The sequence below is a fragment of the Pezoporus occidentalis genome, unplaced genomic scaffold (assembly GCF_034315485.1).
Source record: "Pezoporus occidentalis ecotype Australia unplaced genomic scaffold, CSIRO_AGI_Poc_V1 ctg1, whole genome shotgun sequence".
NCBI lineage: Eukaryota > Metazoa > Chordata > Aves > Psittaciformes > Psittacidae > Pezoporus > Pezoporus occidentalis.
The window spans coordinates 10,217,836-10,235,084 of NW_026912778.1; the positions used below are offsets into that span (position 1 = coordinate 10,217,836).

Below are 17,249 nucleotides of genomic sequence, written 5' to 3' on the forward strand. Positions count from 1 at the left end.
GCAGTGGTTCATTTAAAGGCAGATCTGTTTAATTGCAAATGGACACTTAAAATACATGATTATTCTCTAAACCCATAACCTTCTTTTTGTTTTCATTAATTAAATACAGCTTCTCATGAAAGGTGTTCCCAGACCGGAATGCTTGGTTTTACTTGCATTTTTAGTGCAGAATCACTAAAGCTCTGGCCATAGCGGTAGAGGTTGCCTCTTACCCTCTGTAAGCAGGGACTTTAAAAAAAGAACTCCTTTGGGAGCTCTAGGAATAATTAATTAAGCCATAATACCACTTTCTACAATTTGCAGGGATTTCCAAGGTAAATCCCTCTTCTGTTTACCGTACTCTTGGAGATACGTCCATGTGTCAATGAGGTAAAATTTCAAGTCCATCAAAGTGTTTTACTGAGGAAATCAAACCGGTTCTGCAGAAATTACTTTTACTGCAAGCAATCAAGAGCTGCCAGACCAGGGACCAGTGACCTGGAAATGAAAGGTTTTATGTTGTGTTACCAGTTTTCTAAAACATTCAGTCTACTCTAGCTGCTTACTTCTGGTACACGTTGTGGGCATTTGCTTTACCATGGCAGAGACTTCTAAAGAGAGTGTTAAAAAGGAGCAACTTGACTAGGAAGAGTTAAGACTCTCACAGACATAGATATTGAATTACATTATATTCAGATCTGAAATGTTTATATCATAATGGAAGTCTTCACTTTTGTGTTTGTCATGGAAACTCAAAGTTAATGTTAATTATACACTAGTAAAAAGCCTAACCCTTATCAAATGGAAATCGCCTCTTTTTCCTAGATGAGTAGCTAGCTGACAGGTCTCAGTGATCTGTCTGTTATAGAAAGGCTATCACATAAAGTGTGCAACAAATTACTTTTCTTCATGGATACTTGGTCTGCTTTTCTCCTTCGGAATTAACCCCTTTCTCCCAAATGGCAGTAGTTATCATAACATCTTTCTCTGCTTACTTTTTATATTGACATATGCATCTTTTCTGTATTCTTTCATACGCTGTTCAAATTCTGTAACAGTTAAATGATAAAATTAATTAAATGCAAATTACTTTTTTGAAAAAGAAAAAAGAAAAAGGTTTTGTAAAAGGCTACAGAGTGCATGTAATTTACCTCTACAACTGAAATGGCTGCTTTGCTTCACTGTGGTTCCCTAGGGTAAATAACAATTTAAGTAGGTTTTGAAAAATTCATGCAACTGTAGTAAGACAGCTTTGCACCCAATTTCTTGTGACTTTTCCTAGTTCTGTACATATGTTTGCATGCATAATTATCTGTTGCTGGCTTATGCAGCAAATGCCTCAAAAACGTGGGGCATTTTTGTTGCACCTGAGCAACTTGAACACACAAACTGATTGCTGGGTCAATTTACGTTTGCTCCTTGCTGTAGAAATCTTCTGTTTAAGATGAATGGGATGGTTCTACAGTCATAAAGGTCTAGAGTGAGCAAGAAAGGTTTAATTAAAATTTGGCATTTTTACACCCACCTGTACCCATACCTGGTTATTTTTAGTGCAAACCAGACCTTCCCATTTAGATTAAATAAATTAGGATAGCATTTAAAATCCAATTAAAGCAAAGCAACTGTAGCTTTCTACAGCAGTTTTTAAGTAGTGTTTGTGCTTTATGAGATTTGAATGCTCTTTCTTCTTCCTGATATTATATAAGAAGGAAATTTCTACTAAGTGGTTTGTTGTGAGGGCCCTAGCCAGGGCCCAGGACCACTCATCTTTTCACTAACCAAGGGAAGAACTGTTTTCCTCTAGGATTTCCATTTTCCAGCAAGCTGATTGATAGAGAGGAAGGAGGAGTTACAGGGTCTGAATCTTGGCCATTGTGGCACATGCAGGAGTATTTTTATCAGGAGTAGTCTCCAGTGTTGCAGCGCTCATGAAGTATGTATCTGTGTCATGGCACTCCCACTGTGGTTTATAAATTCCTTAATTATGAAAAGCAAAAGAACAGTACTCTTCTGGCCGGGATGCTGATTTCTCAGGAGACCTGTGTGAATCGCTTACCGTGGATACCTCAGTTTCCTTGCATATGCAATGAGAGTACTTTCATAGGGTCATGGAGGTGTCGAGAGTTACTACCTAAAACTGATGGCTTTGTGTGAAAGTTGCAGTAATACTGAAATCTGGTGCAAGATTGACGTTTCTCTAAGAAATTGTGTGGCATCAGAGTTAACAGTGGATTCAAGAAATCTGGCAGGTTGAAGGGAGTATCGAAAGAGCATTCCTCAGTGATCTCTCATTCAGAACAACAATATAGGACTGAGGAAATTCAAAGAAATATAGATTTTAGCTCTATTGATTTATGGAAAATCTAATCTTGTTAGGCACAATTCTACTTGTAGCTCTTGCATAATTAGAAGAGGCGTAAATCATTCCAGATTTTTCTGGCATTTCTGATTCTGTGGAGGCTGTAGATTCCCTGCCAATTGAAGTCACCCTTTACACTAGAAAATGTCACCTGGCAGCATGTTATGGAGAGAGACAGTGGGCTTTGAGGATGTGTTTTCTCTGTGAAGTTGCACTTGCTGTGCTCTCCTCACTCCCTTCTAGCCTGTGGCTTATGGTTACAAGCTCATCCTGCAACTCTTAATTTATTTTATATGTTACTGTGTAGTTTCAGTGTCAGTAATGTTTATACACTATATAGTAGAAGGGCTTTTGTAAAGTCATGGCAAATTTCTGGGGGAATAATCTAAATCCCAAACAGTGGACTGAGTAGCTGGCCTGTCAGCTGAGGAGTACAGTTTCACTCCCCCAGCATGTTATTGGTGTACTCACTAGATCTAAGCATTTATTTGGGGAGTGCATAAATATCCTTTACAGAGCCTTTACTGTCCCTCTTCCCCATTGTAGAGTGTGTGGGAAGGTCTGACCTCTCACTGAGATAAGCCTGAAAGCCTGGCATAGTCCCCTTGCGCACATCCTCCTTTGTGCAAGAGAACATTATTTTAGTCTCTGCTGTGTCTTTAGCAATGGATGGTGCAAGATCTGTAGTTCTAAAAATTATAGATTAAAAGTTTGATTTTCAACTGAGATTTTAAATGAGAGGAGAAATTAATGAATAAGAAGGATGTCAGAATAGCAATTCAGCTGGTAGGAGCTGCAGGGGAGGACACTATGGCTCTGAGCATGGCAACACTGTTGAACAGAGCTAGGCAGGCCAGAGAGTCAAAAAGGGAGGTCCCATCCTTAGACAATTTTGATTATGTAATTTCATTAAAACTAAATGAAAATTATTTAATTTCACTTCTGTTTTTTCTGTTGTGTAAGTTATCGTTTGTACATGTATATATTTACACATACGTATGGAAATATACAGACATTTGTGCACTTAATATATTTTTATGTACGCATATACCTATATATTATAAAATACAGGGTCACAGTTAATTCTGCGCCAGCCAATAAATAGCTTGTAATCTAAATCAGATAAAATTTTGCATAGACAAGGGAAAAAACTCTTTGCTGGTGTTAGTCTGTTAACTTTCCTTTAGCTGGCTTGTTGAAATGTGGCTTGAAGCCCTCAATAGTGATTTTAATCATATGCAATGACGCACTTTGTGTCGGTGTTGGTGAAGACAAGGCTGATCAGCTGCATCCTTCCTGGAAGATAATTTTTCATCAATGTATTGGGGATTTTGTGTTGAAAACTTCACTGGCAGTGTAAATGCTGTCATTATTTTAATGACATATTCAGCATCGCTGCTGTTTGTGATGAAACTTGTATTGATCACACAAGAGAACTGTAAAGAAGAATGGGGCTCTTGGAATGAAAATTATTCCAAAGGCTGGATTTTCTGTTTAAGCTTAGCACGTCTATTCCTTAACATTCTCAAATTTTCTTATGTTCATGACCTGAGAAATTGCTCACTGTTGAATTATTTTTATAGTAGTCACTTGTAAATTATTGAGAACATCTGTTTCAACAGAAATACTTTTCCTGTGTTATCCATACCAAGGTATTATTATTGGGTTTCTAACGGTTTGCAGTTATAACCAGTTCTAAACAGGGATTTGTTTGCAAAGATTAAACAACTAATTTAAAAACTATGTGAAAGCCTTTCCAGTGTGAGCAAAATTCAGGCCCTGTATCTTCTGCTCTGCCTAAGACTTGCATTTGTATTATGAGGTATGTTCTCCTATAGTAGCTTATGAAATAGATTGCAATTTGAATTACATATTGTTACATTTTTAAGTGTCATCTGTCCTTGCTAAATCGTGATGAAGTGTCTTGAGGGTTTTTTTGTGTGTGTTTATTGTGTTGTATAGCAAGGTTTGTCTTCTATTTATGACTTATTTACTATGGATTTTATAGAAAAGATTGCTAAAACCAGACATTGATGGAAGTATTTGATTGTGGGTTCTACTGGTTTGAGGTTTGGTTTTAAGCTTCATGGGTGTTGTGTACCTTGGTTATATAAAAAAAAAACAAAACCAACTTCCTTTTGTTTTGATGGCCTGACTCTCTGATCACCTGTGGCTTACTCCAAACTGTAGTTACATTGCATGGTGTGAAATTGGAAAATCTGTTCTGTGTGTGTTCTAATGGATGTGACGGTCATTAAGTATATGAGTCTTCTGACGTTGTAATCAGATGTGATTCAGTCTGTTAAGTATCCATGAAGCAACATCTGCTTCACAGAGTGACCTTCTGCTAAAGAATACTTAGCATCTATTAGTAGATCATAGTGCAGATCTGCTTTATTTGAAATGCACTAAAATAGAGTAGCCTACTGCTGTGTAGCAACTAGCTTGCAATAATTTATTGCAGTTAAATAAAGCTTAAAAAACTCCATTAAATAATTATAGGGATTATATGCATTTCAAAAACCTTTGTATTCTATTGAAATTACCCATTTAATTTCAGGGTTGGTCTGTTAAAAAAAGCTGAAATCTAAAGGCACATTAGGGGATCTGTCAGATGCTATTTTCTGTAGGTGTTAATAAAACCAGATTGAAAAAAAAAAAAGAAACAAATTAAAACCAAAAGCAATCTTGCCATCTGTTGTATATTAATTAGAACTTGGTGTATCAAGGGTAAACTTGCTCTTAGAGAATGTCACTGATGTCTGCTAATAGAATAATATGCAACTATATTAGATGATAGGATTATATTGAATTTCTCATTCTGCTTTGGTTGTAGCAAATGCTAAGATGGTGTATAACGAGCTTTAATTTTCTTTCTTCTTAGAGCAACCTCCAAATAACCAAGGCCAGTCGACCCTGCAGCCTTTGCCACCTTCTCACAAGCAACATTCAGCACAGCATCACCCATCCATCACCTCACTTAACAGAAACTCACTGACAAATAGGAGGAATCAGAGTCCGGCCCCGCCGGCTGCTTTGCCCGCCGAGCTGCAAACCACACCTGAGTCAGTCCAGCTGCAGGACAGCTGGGTCCTTGGCAGTAATGCGCCACTGGAAAGCAGGTAATTACTTAGGTACTGCTACAGACTGTGGCACTTCTAAAGAAAACATTTAACTCAATGAAAGATGACCAGCGGCAAATACTTCCCTTCATTCAGCAAACAAAACAGTACTAAAAAATCTGTCTGCTCCCTAAAATTCCCAGTGACACTCTCTTCCCTTACAATGCCTATTGCAGAGTGATTGGACTCAAAAAGTATATTAATTTTTCCATACAAGCATTTTCCTTCCTGTTCATAATCTGTGACTTTTGACTGTTGGAAGAAATTCCTTGCCTTGCTTGCCAGGTATGCTATGAGTCAAATACAGGTTGCCATATAGATCAAATGTCGAGGAACTTTCAGTAATACTTTTTAGCTCTTGTACTCTGTCTCTTTAAAGAAATACCCATGTGAGGCTAGGTGTTTATTAAAGTTGCCTAGGATTTGGTGAGATGAAAGAACTCACTTCTGGTATGATAAATTTGTCCTCATTTTTTTTTTTTGTCTTTTAGAATTGATAACTGGCTCTAGGAAAGAAGCAGCTAATATAAAGGTGACACTAGCTTCTTTAGATGCAGAATGATGTATGATGCTGATTGATCTGTAAAAAATGTTATAGGACTTACTGGCACAGAGCTCAGTTTACCTACAGTGATTAATTAATACTCATGTAACACTCAATCAGCTAATTTTTTATTAACGAAAGCCATAATATTCCAATTTAGTCATCAAACTGAGCATTTATAACTGTATTGAACCTGAAAGTAGTTCTTGAAAATGTTTATTAAATCCCTTCAGTTCATTCTTTGAATCCCTTTAAATTATGTTTTGTAGCAAAGTAAAGATAGTTCATCTGATTGTGACTAATTTAAAACATATGTGACCTTAAGATTCTCTGTTAGGTAGTTTTGTCCCCATAGATTTGTTCTCACAGATCTTCTGTCAGGCTGTTGGGAATGGCTCTTCCTTTTCTTAGTTTTGTTGTACCTTCCTGTATTGCTTATGAGACATAGACATTGTGGAATAGGATTCCAACTTAAGGGATTTCATCATACTCAGACAATTCAGTACATTAAGGAGTTTTCTTACAGAACAAATAAGTTTGTAGTGGGAATAGGATGTATGACATTTTCCAAACACTAGTTAATCTTCAGGATATGCGCATGGTCCTTGATGTTTGCTTCTATTGCCATTTTTTTTTTATTGTGTTTATAAAGAAAAAGACTTAAATACCAGTTCCAACCTGGAGTAAGTATTTTTTGCCAAGTAGTCTTTTCATCTTTTAAATGTTTCTGATGAAAAGGTAAGGATATTTGAGTCTTCAAGTTTTGAACGCTTGTGAATGAGCTGAAATGTGGAAATTTCACATAAAAACCGACAGAGCCCTACTGTAGTTTCTTTAATAGTCTCACTTGGTTGGAACTCTGAAGGTGAAGAACCCATCTTATTTGTCATTGATTTTTCCCTTTTTGGTTAAGGTTTCCTACTGAGTGTGATTCTTAGGCTCAGTTCAACTGTATTAACAACTTTGAGATAGGTCTTTTCCTTCATCCTTTTCTCAGCCTGAAAGAAAGTTTATTTCCTCTTTGGCAATATTTTAGCTTATGCTTATAGTCAGCTCTTTTTTGCTTTTTTGCTTTTTTTTTCATCTGACTTAGATGACAGCCATTTAGAGGTGCAGAATGCGAATGTCAGCATATATGCATAGCTATCTTTCTATCTATATAGGCTCATATTGGTGATGGGGGGTAAAAATGACATACAGCTTGCTGTCATGAATAACTAGGTAGTGAATACGCTGGGTTTGTGTATGTGCATGTAGGTGAGGGGGATATATTTGCAAAGCCTGAGGGAGGTTTTAGTCCCCATCGTTTTGCAGTAGTAATGGAATTGACTTTGAAATATATATTTCATAATATTGGGTTCAGTTGTATTTTAATGGAATATTCTGCGATTTGGCTCTGTATACAGTTAATGCTTTTGTGTAAAGCATAGCTGTTACTGGTTAAGTGGATGAACTGTGAGGTGACAGATCAATGACATACAACAGAAATTCCATTTGATGTGTTTTTCTAAATATAAAAGGACTATTTTCTTAAAATTTGATGAGGGGCTGAAACTGCAGCTTTGGTTATGTGAATGTTACTTCAGCTTTGATGCCATCTTTAAATGACTGTGACGTTACTGAGCAGTGGCAGAAATTGTCTTAATTCTGTTGGGGCTCAGTAAAATATACATTAAAAAAAAAAAAAAAAGAAAATATTTCCTGCAGATTTTCTGCAAACTGAAGGATCTTTTCATTTGACATTTAATGATTTTTACGGTTTGACTCTTCCCCAGCCTGCTATGAGTTAGGTTCAGCTGTAGCAGCAGTAGATCTGCTGGAGAAGCCAGCACCATAGAACAGTATTAACTTCTGAAGAAATAAAAAAGCAGGGAATATTTTGAATAACTTTCAGTTTTGTTCTTTGAATTACTGGCTGGAAAGCCAAAATCATGCAAATGCATGACTATGTGTCGGGTGTCTGAATATCTTAAATGATGATTAAGTAATTAAATATTAGTGGGGGGTTTCTTATCATTGGTCTTAAGGATTTTATTCACCTACTAGTTTTAGTAATGAGTTCTTGAGCGCCAGGATCATTAGTTACATTCTCATGGCTTTGCATTCTAGTAGGCTCTAAATTACTGATACTTAAAAATACTTAGTAAATCAATGCTTTAAATGCTTTCTCTGTTAAATATTGAATGTGCAGAATTTTGCTAAAGCGCAATCAATTACATATTATGGAGATGTGCAGAGGAAAAGTAGGTTAGAATTCATAAATTTGTTGGAAAAAGTAAGCTGGCAGCATCTCTTCGAGCATTTCTCATGCAATATCTCATTAATCTGAGGCATTGAATGTCTAAGGTAAATTTGTCAGCAAGAGGAAATTTACATATTCCAGTCAAGGAATAAATCTGATAATATTATATAACTTTATTCAGAATCTGTGCTAATGTGTCAGTGAATCAAAGAGCTTTTCTTGTTCTTGATTTGCTCTATAAAGTACCTCAATTTTTTTTTAAAGATGGCTGTATTTTATATGATAGACTGTGAGTATTTTATAGACAATAAACAAGAAAGTCACATGTTTTTCATAGTCTATACTGGTACTGCTCAGTCTTCTCTTACCCCTAACTAATGCTTAAAAATAGAACGAGTATTCCTGTACTCAGTTACTTATCTAGTAATTTTAAGGAGAAGAAAGAGGGAACTGGTTGAAAAAATAGTTGATGGCTGGAAAATATTTCAGCATTTTGAAGGATTTAATTAAACCACTAGAATGTCTCAGAAGTGGTACAGACAAAACAATTCCTAGAATGTGTTCCATGAAAATCATTCTGCAGGCTTGATCCAAACTTTATTTTAGAATGCAAAGATTTTAGAGCGAGGAACACACCCTTATATCTTTATTGGGATGAATTACCAATGAAGCTACCACCTTCAGTATCGATTAAGGTGTGGAAATGGTGTTGATAGTTTCCAGAGAAGTCCTAAATCAATTTGTGTAGAGGCTGATTGATTGTCTGCAAAAGCACAGTGTTGCCAGAGGTTAAAGTCTGCTCAAAGCAGCTATTTTATGCATTCCACCCACTAAAACAGTATCTGGTTTAATCAAATTCAAAATTGTTCCATTCTGTAAGTCTTCCAGGTTTTCACACATGGACTTGTTTAGCCATTTTACTTATAGTGAGAAGGAACGGTACAAACTAAAGGCAGAAACTGGGGATAGAGTTCAAGTCCTGCTTTTCTGAAGATCCCATGTGTCATTGTGGGTGTGCCACACTGCTGGTCTCCAAGTTGAGGAAACAGGACTATTTCTATTGCTGAGAGCATGAATAAGATTGGCGTGCCATAATTATGGGGTCAGTATATGCACGTTAGCCACATTCATGAAATCAAACAACCAGTATTGTTTTGAAAGGCTAAAGTTGATTAAAAAGTTGTTTTCTTTTAAAATTCTCATGCAGTTGGTGCTCACAAAGCATCTGTGTTTAAATCCTAGCACATTGGGCCTGTGAGCTTCCACTGATGTCAGTAGTATCCTTAGATTTTTGCTTGATCTCACTGGCATCCTTTCTGCTCAAAAATCCCTTTCTGTTGCCATGAATACTTGGAATTTGTCCACACTGTGTATTTCATTCCCTGTCTCTTAGTCATGCAATGGTAGTCCAAAATTCAGTCGTATTTGCACAGTATTCTTTGAGTTTATCATTCACCTCTTCAGAGATGTGCAGCTATTGAAGTAAGCATGGATCCAAATTTTTTTTCCAAAACTTTGCCTGTTTTAGGTAGGAGAAAAGGAATATGCAGTTCTAAACAAAATAGTGCCTGGCTTTGTTTCCCCCACTTCATTTTCTCGCCATTCCTGAAGAGAGCCAGAATCTGTGGTCTTTCCTTTCCTTCCCTGACTGCTGTGCAGTGTTGTTTGCAGAACATGAGATCTCCACTTACTCTGGTAGCTAGCCCTCTGCATATTTTCTGGCTGACTGGCTGTGCCAGATAGCCAGCAAGAGACTGTCTGTTAATAGTTCACTTCTATTACTTCATCTCTGGCCCAGCCTCAGCTAAACAACATCTCCTGCTATGCACTGCTCAGTCTTTAAGCCTGTCTTGCCACAGGCAGCAGCCAGGAATTTTATTCAAGGTCTTCCACATAAATAAGCAATCACCAAAGGGTAGTAACCACCTAATGGTAGCCTTGTAATACTGTGTCTTCAAGTTACAACTCAGTATGTGGTTCAGAGGACAGCATGGAAAGCAGATAAATTTCACATTTAAAATGCAGTTGCAGTTTTGCACATCTGTAGAAAAAGAAAGTTATGCAACAGAATTAATACATTCTTTTTGTGGGATCATCCCATTCTTTAAACTGAAATTGCCACTCTAATTTCATTTTTTTGTATCTTTGTGTATAGAGAATTAGGAAATCAAGCAGTCCTTGCAAATGGTCATGACAACCTTATAGAGATGGATGTGTTTTCTCCAACATATCACGATAGCAGTTATGGGTATGTGACTCTAAGTGTTTGCATGATGATAACTGTTGACACAGAAGGCAAAATGTGATTTGAAGGAAGATTTTGGTGACAATAGTCAAAACATCTGAAACAGACTTCCTCATCTTTGTATCTGATTTTTTTAAAAATTATACTTCAGATAATATCTGATACTGACTCGTGATAAATACAAATGGTAAACTTTGACTGCCAGATCTTATTTGCTTTCACTTACGAAAATAAGAATACAGTTCAGGTTGTATTAATTCTCTATGACCTGGTTCTGAAAGCTGTTGCAAACTGCATGATTACATATTTGCCAGATCTGAGCCTTAGTTTGTAATACATTTACTACTTATCAAATGTTTGTTTTAGAAATATTATGACATAGTCATATAGCATAGGGAATGACCAATCATAGAAGTTAAGAAAATTATGCATCTAATCTATAATGTTTTCTACTAGCTGTTTTGAAATCGGAACTGCTGATAAATGTATAACTAGAAATAGAGAATTCCAGATAAGTGAATATTTCAATTTATTTCAATAAAATTTATTTTACAGCACTGTTCCATATCTGCTTAACTTTGTAGTTAATATCTGTCTTTATATTTGAGCTATATTTTGGCATTCTTATGCCGTATCAGTATACTTGGTTTCTGATCCACACAAAAAAAAAACCCTGACAAAGCAGTGCCATTGCTCTATGAGTTCCAGCCTGCTAATCAGCGCAATATGCTAAATTTTAGTAAAGAATTATTAATCACAAATTTACCATTTTTTCTTTATACTGTGTTAACAAATAGAGCTTTATGTTCAAATTCTGTTTTGCTAATTGTAACTCTTAATATTATAAAAGGGATAAGGTGCTATTTGATTAAATGAGACCTGCGTCCATCCATTAATAACTAATTAAACTGTAAAATACATTGACACTGTACATTGATCTGCTTCTTAAACCTTCACTTAGCCACAAATTAAAATTAACAGCAGGAGGAGAATGGTATGTTAAATTCAGTTAATCACTATCAGCAAACTCAAAAATAGTGCAGATAGTTACTGGAAGACACTAATATATTTTAAGTAAAAATGTAAGCATACTGTATTAAAAAAGAACAAAACTAAATATTATTGTTCCCTGTAGACCAATTACCATGGAGTACTGATTCAAATGCATAATTGCTGAAGTGGAGTTAATAGAATCATGCCTGGTTTATTCTTTACATGTTTGTAATGGGACTACCAAATGCAAGTATTTTAGCAAATGGACTATGTTACACGAAATTCCTGTTGGTTGATACTAATTCAGGTAACAATACAATGAAGTTTACCTTGTTTGTAATCCCTTCATTTTTTAAATTATGCTAGCAGTGATCATCTCCTGGTGTGAAAGTTGTCCAGAGATAATAACACATTGGTTCCAAAGCATAATAGATTTGAGACTACAACATGCTATCAGCATGAAGATTCAGTTTATCGTCACTAACATACTGTTTCACAGCTAGAATCATTATATATTTGTTTCTTTGTTTTCATGTCATGTGTGTGTTACTTTATGATATACTATGGTTTAGTTTGTATGGCTTACAGAGACAATATAAATCTAATGAATTTGACAATTTTAGTGCTAGTAATGGTAATAGAAATAGGCATTTTGCATAGAAATCCTAATGATTCATAGGCCTAGACCTAAAGAGTAGTTGTTTATAGCTTTGAAAGATTTGTGCACAGTGTATTAATTATCATAAGACAGCTGGAAATCTGAGAGTATTTCAATGGTACGTACTGTTAGCTTTACTTCATACAACTATTCTTATCTCTAAGATGTAAACATACATTAGTATACATGTTGACAAATCAGCTTAGTTTGAAGTAAAAAGTTCATTTTTCTGTTACCTATCCTTATAGTCCTCTCCTCAAGTTATCTAGATGTGAAATCTGAAAAACAAGTGTCACTGTCAGCAAATGACCATATTTGTATTTCTTACAGATAAAGCTTCCCAGCATTTTCTGTTTCTGCAGAGTCACCTAATTTTCTGAAAAATTTATATTTTTGCAGGGTTAGAGTTTGGAAACTTCCTGTTGCATATGAATAAGAATTCTTTGCAAGGAGGTTGGCTGGGGAATTTTGTCATCTTTGGGGAAAAGGTTCAGGACAGCTGAGTTTGAAAGAGGTCAGGTTGTTATAAGGGCATACTGAATTAAATGTAAGAGTGGAAGAAGCCAGGAGTGCAAAGTGTAAAGGAGAAAAGTGAAAATGACTGGGCACAAGAAGGGTAGGAGTGAGTATGCAAATGGGTAGATGGAGTAGTCCAGAAGGAGAAACTGAAAGTGGTTAGTTAGGCAAGGTAGGACTTAGGTAAAATGCAAGAGGACTAGAGGCTGAAAGATGAAAGGATGAACACCAAGATTATTACTTGTCCGTTACTGCTTGTGATTACGTGTGAAATCCTTTTAAATAGCATGCAGCTCATCGCTTGTAAGACTGACTCAAGATTATGAGAAACCTTGGCTGCTGGCATATGCTCTACTAATGACAGAAACCAGAAATAATCAAAACAAAAATTTTGTATCTGTGATGCCCTATGCTGAGAAGAAGCCTTTCAATGCAGTCTCTGAAGTTTCTTTAAACTTGCCTTAAAAATTCACAAGTTAAACAAAAAACTACTTTAGTAAAAAAAAAAAAAAGTCATCAACAGCATAAACTTAAGCAGTCAAAATTTACAAAATTGAAAGCTAATGTCTTTCTACAGTTTCATAACTGCAGTTGAGTCTGACATCCCAGTCAGTGCAGTTCAAGCTGAACCAAAACCAAATTTGAACAGATTCTGGAAATTCTTTCTGTCACATTGAAACAGTTGAAAAAAATCATACCAAGCACCATGACAAAGTAAAGGCTGTATGGTATCAGCATCCAGCATCTCTTATAATGCTGGTTGCACAAAGAGAAGTCCAGCTCCAAAAAGGTGTATGGGAAGTGGGTACCATTAAAGCTAAAGCATCACCCTCTCTGGGGCACAAGGGGTAGCCCTCTGTCTTGTTGAATCGCTGAATGGTGGTCTCTCAAGTCTATAAATCTTGGCGTGTTGCATATGAGAATGTATGCTAGTACAAGTTTTTACCAGGAAACAATAAGGACTAGAAAACAGGTATTACCATTGTGTACATGCACAGTTGCCAAGCTGGTGGTAGTGGCTGCAGCTGAGGGGTCATGAGTGCTGTCACTGTCGTGACATGAATCTGGCTGTTTGAGTGACTGCTGGTAGCATAGTAGTGGCAGCACAGAGTTCATCATGGGTTATCACAGACTCAATTGGAAGAGAACCCCAGCCACGGACATCAGTAAGTGAACTATGGTTCACAGATCCATTATGATGGAAACTTTCAGCCTGCTTGCTGCTTGAGGCAGAATCAGATCTTATCACTGGCAGAATAATACTTCACTTCTTTAACTTCCCTCTGGTTTTATATCCTTTTGAAATGTCCAGTAGCTCAGTCAGGTCTTTCAGCTGCAGATGAAATTTCAACCTTTGTTCCAACTTCTAAATTAATCTGTGGGTAAATAATGCAGCCCTGAGTCTTCCTTAAACCAGATTTGCTTTTTGAGATCGCCTTCATGTGCCTTTTGAGACATCTAAAGCAATTGTTCTCTTTCAGCTTTATGAAGGCAGAAAGGGTAGTAAAAGAGATTGGAGGAGTGCTTGTGCCCTACCTTTCTTTGATTTTGTTCCTGTGAAGTTTAACTTATTCAATACTCAAGTCAAGAACTGGCCAAGATTAGAATGCCTCATCTCTGAGAACTGGTCAGGATATGATTCTAGAAGGCCGGAGAACAAGATGAGGAATTGTAGTATGAATTGTTACTACTCACATGAACATTTCCAGATCTCACTGCAAAATTTGGATGCTTTCCACTGCTTTCTTCTCCTTTGGAGAGAGGAGAACTGGAATAGCATGAACACTGACAGTATCAGAAAGTGCACTATGAGGCTGTCAGGTTCACTCCAACTGCTTCAGAAGTGAGTGTCGCCAACAGTACTGAGAGCCAGGTCACTTACTGCAATCTACATGGAAGTCTGTGTATGCACTGGTCTTCTGAGAGACCCAGAAAAAGCCTGTAAGGAGATACTGATATTTTTTCAGCAATACATAAGTCTAGTTCCAGTCTCTTCTGAAAGAAGGTAATGGGACAATCCTGCAAGGAAGAGTATGTGTAACTAAAATTGTGGCAGGTTTCTTTGCTTGTCTTCCCAGCACTATGAGTTATTCTTTGCATCAGACTCTTCTGCTTAGAGTGTGGCTTAGCATTGTTTCTTTCCCTTGCTCATCTTCTCAGAGTGCAGTATAGGAGAGAGGAGCATGAAAGAGCAGGCTCAGCAGAGGTGTCTGATTATACTAATTCTTTTGATCCTAGAGTTGCATTTACATATCACAGAAGGGAACTCCTCCTTCTGTGGGGGAGAGAATTATCTGCCTGAGTCTGACTTTGGAGGAGCAAATAATGGGGTGTTTACAGGTGCCTTCTACATGCGATACCACTATATTCTTTTTTACACCACAAAGAAGGTAGGTGCATTACAGAAGACAAGATTTATTCTTGCACACCCAAAGAGAGGAAGTTTGGGGCTTTTGTCAGTATCCAGTCCTTCAAGTCACCATGTCCTGGTGGCTTGCACAACAGGCTGGGATAGTGTCATGTCTGAATTGCTGTTTGAAGCTTCAGGTTCAGGTTGCTCTGCCTGACTTCTCCAGTTTTTCACCAGCAGCAGCCAGCAGTGGAGCAGTAACCCACCGGAGGCCATATGTGAAAGAACACAAAAGCAGTGAGGAAAGCACTTGCAGCCCTAGTAGTACTACTTTTCTTTTCTTGGCTTTTAGTCTTCAGTTAGTAAAGAAAGTGGGTCTTCAGTGGAAACCCACCCAAACTCAAGTAAGTATTGCCATATATGAAGTGGTTTTTTGAAAGATTTGAATAAGCTGTTAGAAGAAGCTTATCTCCACAGAAGCTTATTCCCACAGATGTTTTCCTCTGTTTTTGCATATGGATAATAGCTCTCTTCTCTTTCTTGCTTTCTTCCTTTCTTTCCTCCAAACTCGATCATCGTTTGATCTGATGTGATCTCAGAGTTTTTCCTAGGATTATGATAGTATTAATACTGGCTCTGATGAAGCAGAAATTAATATTATCTCTTTCTAAGCAATTTTTTGATTACAATTCTGCACAGAAAATAAACTGAGACAAATTTTCAGGATAGTGTAGTTTCTGCGCTCATTTGGATTTATGTTAAATGCAGCCATATGGTTCTGTCATTAGTCATAAGCCCATGCTAAGGGCAAACACCACCAGCTACAAGGTTTCATCTCAGAAGAATGTTAACAGAAGATGAAGACAAGCATAAAGTGTTCATAGAGAAACAAAAATCCAATTCCTTCAGGAGCCTACTGGGAAAGCTGATCTCATGCATCAGTGAACCAGAGTTTATATGAGACCTAGTCAGTAATTTCTGTTATCTTTTACATCTTCCCTATAATGTCAGTCGGCAGAGATTAATCTTCTCTTTCCATCTGCTTCCTCAGCTCAGTGCAAGGAATCAGATTTATTGATGTTATCTATCCATTAGTGAACCAGGCGGAGCTCTCTAATGTCAAGTGGCAGTGAGGGTCATGGTCTCGCTCAGAGAACCCAGTTCAATCCAGCATGAATAGGGTCTGTCAGCAGACAGGGGGCACACCAGACAGTAGATGTAGTGCACTGACTGATTGTGATCTCGGACCACCGTTTTTTCCACAGTTAATGGTTTTCTACTGATTCTGACAGTTAATGTATCTGGTAAGGGGTTTGTCAACAAACAGAAAACATGATAGTCTATTCCCAGGAGAGAAAAGTTCAGCTGGTTTGCATTAAGGAAAGTCAGAGAGACATAAATTAAAAAAAAATGGAATGAGAGAAGTTGGAGCAAACTAAAATAGCTGCAGCTGGATATATTAATCTTCTCTGGAAGGTACTTTCTTAAGATGAATTAATTTCTTTGTATGGAAATAGTCTATCAAACGGTAGGTCTTCACACAGAGATAGGAACACATTAACTCTGCGTGTGTCAATAATGATGTGTTTGATGTAGAGAATGAGAGCCCCCAGACTTTGGAAGTCTATTCTGTCTGACTTTCCTATGCCCCTTTGTACCGTCACCAAAATAAACAGATAAAACTGCAGCTACCCTTCTGTCTGTCTTGCTTACATTGGCCTTCTGGGGCTGCTGAACTGTTGCAGAAAGTGCAACAACCCCTTTGAAAAGCAGAATTACTGATTGCTGCTGTCTCCAGACAGGTACATGATAAATTGTGACCTTTTTTGGACAGCATCTGGTATCTTGAGTTTTGGTCAGGTGAGCAAACATCTCAGCTGTATTCATTACAAAACAGAATAATTACAGTCTTTATTCCCAGAAATTCAATAATACCATTATATTAAGCATGAAAACCAAGTCATTAGGAGTACTATAGAATTCTGAGCAGAGAAGTCATGCCTCCTGAATATGTTGCCTGGGAGGTGAATATGTTGCCAAAAAATAAATGCACTAAAACTTACATTTCACTCAACTTGCATTTGTTCAAAGTGGGTTTGATAGGATTTTTTCCACTTATGAAAATCAGATCGATGTGTTCCAAATTCGAGATGTCTAAGGTGTAGATATTACTGCTTAATGCCTTCGAGTGAGTCCAGGATAACAGATTTAGGACCTTAGCAGAATGGATAAGACCATTTG

The 17,249-nt window shown here is 37.1% G+C and overlaps 1 protein-coding gene across 25 annotated transcripts in view; it reads left to right on the top strand.

The window, feature by feature from the left end:
• TENM3 (teneurin transmembrane protein 3) overlaps window positions 1-17,249 on the top strand; it is a 413,751-nt gene that overhangs the window by 269,737 nt on the left and 126,765 nt on the right. For 17 of the 25 annotated variants that reach the window (XM_062625044.1, XM_062625130.1, XM_062625214.1 and 14 more), the window contains 2 exons: window positions 5,223-5,460; window positions 10,402-10,494. In XM_062625044.1, coding sequence (XP_062481028.1) covers window positions 5,223-5,460; window positions 10,402-10,494 — 331 coding nt within the window. The remainder of the gene's footprint in view (window positions 1-5,222; window positions 5,461-10,401; window positions 10,495-17,249) is intronic. The other 8 variants (XM_062625449.1, XM_062625789.1, XM_062625873.1 and 5 more) reach the window with 1 other exon arrangement.